The 7,817-nt window shown below is 44.0% G+C and overlaps 1 protein-coding gene across 1 annotated transcript in view; it reads right to left on the bottom strand.

The window, feature by feature from the left end:
* The window catches only part of LOC104124400 (golgin subfamily B member 1), a 49,791-nt gene that overhangs the window by 21,544 nt on the left and 20,430 nt on the right, over positions 1-7,817 (bottom strand). The window contains 4 exon segments of the mRNA XM_035892053.1: positions 3-2,880; positions 3,731-3,798; positions 4,460-4,544; positions 5,480-5,556. Coding sequence (XP_035747946.1) covers positions 3-2,880; positions 3,731-3,798; positions 4,460-4,544; positions 5,480-5,556 — 3,108 coding nt within the window.

The raw sequence follows: 7,817 nt of genomic DNA, 5'->3' as shown, positions 1-7,817 counted from the left end.
TGCTAATTTTTCCGTTAAAGTATCTGTTTCTTTAACATGGCCACATATTTGGCTTTCCATATTTGTCAACTTGACACAAAGATTTTCAATAGTAGTTTTAGCATTAGCCAGCTCCTCTTTTAGAGATTTGCTCTCCTTTAGTGCCTCTTTTCTAGAGATAAGTGCAGCTTGCAGCTTTCTCTGCATTTGATTCTTCTGTTCAGCTGCTTCTGCACCATCATCTTGCTTCTCCTGAATTTTAAGCAACTCTGTTTGCAGTCGCTTGCTTTGTTCTTCATGCACCCGAGCTTGAGTTTCCAACTGACTACATAGTCTCTTGACTGAATCCTCTTTTTCCAGCAGCTGTGCCTGCACATTATTGAGAGCTTCACTTTTCTCTCTTAACTGCAAGGTGAGAAATTCCATTTTTTCATCCTTTTGGTGCATAAGTGTTTTCAGGTCTTCCAGACTGCCCTCTTTAGAAATTTTTGCTAGGCTCTCCTCCAATTCTGTCTGAAGACTTGCTGCCTTAGCTTCAGCTTGGTCAGAGGTTCTCTTCAGCCCTTCTATATCCACAAACAACTGTGCTATGTGCTCTTGCAAATGACAAACTAATTCTGATTTGCAAGCAAGTTCACTTTGCATATGGCTAAACTTACATTCCAATTCCTCTTTCTCCATCCGCAATTTTTCAAGTTTTTTCTTCAACTCTTCCCCAGCAACATCTGCAACTTGTACAAGGTTATTTGTTGTATTTTCTGCTTCCATGCATGAGGAATCCAAACCACCTTGATTCCCAAGAGCACTCTCTGTTTCTTTCTGTTCTTGGAGTTGTCTGAGCTGAGCTTGGATGCTCTCCTTCTCTTTTCTTTGCTTATCAAACTGTTCTTGTAGGATATTGTAATCATCTTTCTGCTGTTTCAGCTGTTCTCTGTGATGCCTGTCTTTTTCTTGAGCCTTTTTTATAGTGTCTTTGCGAGATACCAGGGCTTCCTGAAGTTTTTTTTGAAGTTGTTCTTTTTCTTGTTCAAGAGTTAAAATCCTCTCTTTCAGAGCAGACTTTTGGTTTTCTTCAAGATTTGTAGCTGCTGAACTATTTTTTTCGTTTTCTTCATCATCTCTTGGGCTTTTAATGGTTTCAGTTACTTTGTCTGCAGTTGTCCGACTCTCCATGATTTCATCTTTAATTGAAATGTTTGTCTTACCTTGCAAGCTTTGCTTCATTTCCTCAATCACTGCCTGCAATTGTGCTTCAGTAGTTTCTTTATGCAGCAGGTCCTTCCGGATGCTCTGCAACTCAGATTCCTTTTCAGAAAGCAGTTGAATTAGATATTCCTCACTGGGCTGGCTTTCAGGATTCATTTCTCTGCTTATCATGCCTGCCACATTTTCTTCCCCTTCAGTTTCTTGAGCCACTGAGGTTTCCGACTGATGTTCTCTTCTCAGTTGTACTAATTCGTTCTCCAATTTGCTAACCTTCTTCAGAAGCTCCTTCCTGTTAACAAGTGCTGCTTGCAGCTTCCACTTTACTTGCTCGTTTTCTTTTTTCAGAAGTTCAAGTTTATTTTCCAATACCTCACTTTCTTTACAAGCTGCCTCTGTCTCATACCGTTGCTCAGATGCCTCACATTTCAGATATGTATCTTTTGCCTCTATGTTTTGGTCTTTTTCTTCCTGGGCTTTTACTAACAGACTTGCTTGCTCTTTAAGACTCTTCAGCTCATTTTCTAGAGAAAATTTCTCTTCATTCAGCAGGACCATTTTCTCAGACATGCTGACACTGATCTCTGTCATCTGTTGGTCTTTCTCCAGCAAGGTTTGTTGCATGCTCTCTATAGACCTGGTGTGTTCAGCAACAAGCTGTTCTAGGCTTGCTGCTTCGTGTCCCTTTGAGGCTAAGTTTTGGGAAAGCTCTTCTATCTCAGCTGTATTCTTCCTCAGAAGTTGTTCTAGATCAAGTACTTCATATTCCTTCTTCTTGATCTGGCCTCTCAGATCTTTTAGTTGCGTGTCCTGGTCAGAAAGCTGAAATTGCGCTTCATCCAAGTCTTTTTGCAAAGCTTCAATTTTTATCTCCTTTGACTTAAATTCATTTCTAAGGCTCTGGATTTGTTCTCTCAGAAGACTGCTTTGGCTGTCTGACAGCCTCTGCTTTTCTGAAAGAGCTAGGTTTTCCTCAAGTTGCTTTACTTGCTCTTTCAGTTCTGCTACAGTAGAAAGTTCCTTCATCTGACCCAAGAGCTGATCTCGTTCTTCAGTCAAAACACAAAACGCAGTGTCAGAATCCTCTAATTTTTTTCTGTATTCCTCAGCTAACTGTTTTAGCCTATTTATTTCTGCACCTTTTTCTCCTAGATCTTTCTTATAGGATTCTTCTGATTTCTGCAGAATTATTTGCAGCTCTGTAATTTGGTTTTGTAACTTTATCAATTCTTGAGATTGAGAGATGCCAGGCTCTGGATCTGCTGTAGAGACTTCTTTCATTGCCTCCAACTCCCCTCTGCAAGAGACAGTGTTCCCCTGGGGCACTTCTTGAAGACCAATTCTGTTTTCCTGAAGCACACCGATTTGCTGCATTTCTGTTTCTCTCAGTAACGAGCTACCACCCAACTCATTTTGTGTATCTGAAGCCTTTTGCTCTTCCCTCTCAAGAAACCGTGTCTGGGAATTATCTTCCAGCTGGTTAGCTGATTCTCCTGTTTGGCTACCTGTAGAAGTTTGGCCATTTGGGCCCTTGAGCTGCCTTTTCAGAAAAGTTATTTCTTCTTGGGCTTCTTTCAATTCCAGCAGCAAAACTGACAGCTCGCTTTGTTTCTGTGCAGCAAGAAACTGCAGAATTCCAGGTGGACAGCTTTCCTCAGTAAATGGCTTGCTTCCATTGGGAAAGCCATCTGTTCTTGCCTAAAAGAAAATAATAGGTTTCAATTTTCCTTTGAATCCCATGAAAGGGTCACTTTTGGAAGTATCTGCTTTCCACATTTTGTAGTTTAAGGATACCCTTTCCTGAGCTGGCTATTGCAATAACTAGTAGCCTCACTAGTAACAGGAGGACTCCTCAGATCATTTCTGTTTGTTTCAGTTTCTGCAGTTGCAGCATGAAAGATTCTGGCTTTAGGATTAGACCATAAATGTAACTTCCTATTCCTTTATTTCTCATTCTGTCTTGATGACAAGATAGTAAAATTCTGAAGTGTTTCAGTTCTCCTGTGATTCTCACAAGCCCTCCAGTGTACTTAGCCAGCTACATTTTCCTGGCATTCAATCCATAGTCTCTGAGTGAGGAGTTCTGTCCCCTATTCTATCTGTCCATTTAACATGGCAAAGAAAACAGCATAGAAGCCCATATTCCAGTCTCTGTCCATCTTCAAAGTGAGAGCACTAGACAAAGTATCTGGACCAAAGTGCTTGGCTTTTTCCAAGTAATTTTCTTAAGGTTTCCTCCCACCCCCAAAAACAGATCACAAAAGAAAAGCAGTCACAAATCCTTCCCAGAAAGCATGGATCAGCAGCCCACCAGTAAGTCAAGACCTTGTGTTATAAAGTCTGTCTGTCCATCAGTTTGGAGGGCAGAAACAATTTACGGGGCACCGTTAAAGGAGAGCTATCTCTTAAAGCCCGTTGCAGTGTTGCAACAACCACTTTAAATTACAGCATGTTGAAAACCCAATTCTTTGGGGCTTTTAAACTAAAGTTTTCATATCCACAGATGCATAATACTGAGAGGAAAAAAAGTTCCAGACTAAATTTTTACCTCAGGGAGCACCAAAGTGTCATCAAAAGGCATTTGCACTTCAGAATTCACCGGCTCTCCTGACACACCTAGTGATAAAAGGGACATTAGTCACCATCAGCATAACAAGTTGCACATAAAGACAGTAAATAAGTGGAGAGATAATATATGGGAGTGGAGCTTCTCTAGGTTCCAAGGTGAGAATGAAAAACTCAGACACCCCCAAGAGCTCTGCACACGCAAAATCTCCTGCATTTGCTGCATGCTGGCGTCACTTAAGTCTACACTATATCTAACCTCTACAGAAGAATGAAGAGACAACAAGGTAAGTCAACTAAGTAACAGGTTGTTTTATTTTGGGTTGTGGTTTTGGGGTTTATTTAATAATTTTGGGACAGGGGTGGTGACGGTAATTCCAGACACAAAAAGAAACTTACTAGCTTGCAAAGACGAACCCAATCTTAATTCTCTTCTGTGTCTTATACATCAACATTTGCATCTACAAATGCACTCTCCTTCAAACCCTTCTCCCTTTCTCATCTTAGGAACCACTTCTTTCTTCTCTTCTGATATATCCTATCCATCCCATGTTAGAATGTTCTCTTCTGTCTCGTGTGCATCTTTTCTATCTCCTCTACATCTTTAGCTACTGACCTCAAAGCTCTTCTTTCCAAATCACCTTATATTTGTTCCTGAAACTTCTCAAATTTCCACAATTTTCTTGTCACATGCCTTATTCTGTGTCCTCACCTGTAGAAGAGCAGTCTACATAAGAGGCTGGGGCTTCCAGAGTCTGCAAGTCTTGCAATTCCACCTCAGGTCCAACACTCTTATTCTATTGGTTGAAAAAAAAAATACTTAAGTTTTGAGCCATGATCTTTGCATCAGAAGACAGCTATCTCAGCTGACCGCTGCTCTGCCAAGCTTTAAGTAAAAACTATCAGTCCCAATTTTAGATGCAACTCCGATGTCTAATATAAATAAATAAATAAATAAAAGTAGATTGGGTTTGATGTTACGCAAAAGACTAAGACACATCTCAGCAGATTATGTATGTATTAGATAAAACACAGCATCATCATCTTCCCCCTGCTGGCAGGATGGAAGAGTGGAGCAGCCTGGAAAGAGCGCAGACCTTGCTCTAAGCTAACAAACAATTCCACAACACATTCTTAGTACAGATATATAGAGGCAGCCGTCTCCATCACCCCGTTGACTGAGCACAAAGCAAAGCAGCAGGTATCTAATCCTGCACTCTTCTCACCAACAGACTGACTGCAATTGTACCTGCAGCTGTTCATGGTTGGAAAGTACAAGGATAGAGACTACTTGTCTCACACTTTAACAAAGAGAACTCCGCTTCCTCCAGTCAGTCTGCCAGATCCCCATCAGGCAGTGGGAATGGATAGGGCTGGTTTGAAAGGCATCCTCTAATGACAGCTGAGTCTTTGGAATTGAGACTAGTCTCAGGAAATACAGCCTATGGTTTTTTCTGAAGGACTAACTCACAAGATGCAGAAAATAGCACAAATATAGATTGGAGGGGGATGAAGGACACAAGAATTCCACACAGCCAGCAAAGAGAAATATAGCCTGATAAGAACACAGTACAAGCAGTACTTGGAAGCCATTTCTGTCTCACATCATTAATCCAGTTAATAATAACTTTCCAAAGAGGATTGTTAAAAAAAGACCAAAACAGCTTAGCTGTTTTAAGGCCAGTCCTTGACCTATTTTAGTTTTAGCTTATTTCAGCTGCTTAATCATTACCTGCTCTGCATTTTCTGCGACCATCACAGCTTCCTTTTGCTGAGGCTCCTGGAGAACAAGTTGCAAGTGTGGTATTTCTGAAACATTCAAACACAAACAATTCCTTTGAAAATTAAAACTCGGATTTAGAGAGTAACAGGATATGCAGCGATCACGCATTGGTGGAGTTCACACTCCTGAGGGAAATGGGAAAAGTGAAGAGTATAGTCAGGACCCTAAATTTTAGGAAAGCAAACTTCAAGCTCTTCAAGGAGTTAGTCAGAAGGACCGCCTGGGAAATGGTCCTCAGGGACAGGGGAACACAACAGAGCTGGCAGATCTTTAATGATGTGTTCCAAAGGCCAAGCCAATCAGCGGCAGTGGAAGTGCCTCTGGGATAACATATTGAAGAAGAAGAAAAAAAAAAAAAAACCTGCTGCGGCTCAACAGCCGGAGAGAGAAGTCAGAGTATGTGAGAGAAAACAGCCCTACAGACACCAAGGTCAGTGAAGAAGGAGGGGGAGGAGGTGCTCCAGGCACTGGAGTGGAGATTCCCCTGCAGCCCATGGTGAAGACCATGGTGAGGCAGGCTGTCCCCCTGTAGCCCGTGGAGGACCCCACGCCAGAGCGGGTGGATGCCCAAAGGAAGGAGGTTGTGACCCCACGGGAAGCCTGCCACCAGATCAGGTTCCTGACAAGACTTTGTGGACCTGTGGGGGAGGAGCTCACACCAAGGCACGTTTGCTGGCAGAACTCGTGACCCCGCAGGGGACCCACGCTGGAGTAGTCTGCTCCTGAGGGACTGCACCCTGTGGGAGGGATGGACCCACGCTAGAGCAGTTTGTGGAGGACTGTCTCCTGTGGGAGGGACCCCATGCTGGAGCACGGGAAGAGTCCTCTCCCAAGGAAGAAGAAGCGATCGAGACAACGTGTGATGAACTGACCCCAACCCCCATTCCCATCCCCCTGCACCGCTGGGGGGAAGTAGGTAAAGAAAATTGGGAGTGAAGTTGAGCCCAGGAAGAAAGGAGGGGTGGGGGGAAGGTGTTTTAAGAATCAGCAGTTTTTATCCTCTCCTCTGATTTTGATTGATAAGAAATTAAATTAATTTTATCAAGTTGAGTCTGTTTTGCCTGTGATGGTAACTGACAAATGATCTCTTCCTGTCCTTATCTCAACCCATGAGCCCTTTGATTGACTTTTCTCTCCCCTGTCCGGTTAAAGAGGGGAGTGACAGAGCGGCTTTGGTGGGCCCCTGGCATCCAGCCAGGGTCAAACCACCACATCCATAGAGCACAGGAGCTCTCAGTCCCCACATGTAAGAAATCAGGCACTCAAAAACTTTTTTGCCTCAGTCTTCACTGGCAACCTCTCTCCTCACCCCTCTTGAGTAGATGGACCACAAGATGGGGACCAGGGGGGTAAAGCCCCTCCCACTGTAAGGGAATATCAGGTTCGTGACCACCTAAGGAACCTGAACTTACATAAGTCCATGGGACCTGATGAGATGCATCCCAGAGTCCTGAGGGAACTGGCTGATGTAGTCGCCAAGCCACTCTCCATGATATTTGAAAAGTCATGGCAGTCAGGTGAGGTACCTGGGGACTGGAAAAAGGGAAACATTGTGCCCATTTTCAAAAAGGGTAGAAAGGAAGACCCTGGGAACTACTGACCTGTCAGCCTCACCTCTGTGTCTGGGAAGATCACGGAACGGATCCTCCTAGAAGCTATGCTGAAGCACATGGAGGCCAGGGAGGTGATTCAAGATAGCCAGCATGGCTTCACCAAGGGCAAGTCCTGCCTGACCAACCTAGTGACTTTCTATGATGGTGTGACTGCATCAATGGACAAGGGAAAAGCAACAGATGTCATCTCTCTGGACTTCTGAAAAGCCTTTGACACAGTCCCCCAGAACATCCTTCTCTCAAAATTGGGGAGATATGAATTTGATGGGTAGACTGTTCTGTGGATAAGGAATTGGTTGGTTGGTTGCATCCAGAGGGTAGTGGTCAAGGGCTTGAAGTCCAAACGGAGACTGGTGCCAAGTGGTGTCCCTCAGGGTTCGTACTGGGACCGGTGCTGTTTAATATTTGCATCAATAGACAACATAGTGAGATCAAGTGTACCCTCAGCAAGTTTGCAGATGACACCAAGCTGAGTGGTGCGGCTCGCACACCAGAAGGATGGGATGTCATCCAGAGAGACCTGGACAGGCTGGAGAGGTGGGCCTGTGTGAACCTCATGAGGTTCAACAAGGCCAAGTGCAAGGTCCTGCCTCTGGGTCGGGGGAACCCCCGGTATCAATACAGGCTGGGGGAAGAGAGGATGGAGAGCAGCCCTGCCGGGGGGGACCTGGGGG

This window comes from Egretta garzetta, unplaced genomic scaffold (assembly GCF_000687185.1).
Source record: "Egretta garzetta isolate BGI_Z169 unplaced genomic scaffold, ASM68718v1 scaffold690, whole genome shotgun sequence".
Lineage (NCBI taxonomy): Eukaryota > Metazoa > Chordata > Aves > Pelecaniformes > Ardeidae > Egretta > Egretta garzetta.
This window is presented reverse-complemented; position numbering and strand designations above follow the sequence as displayed.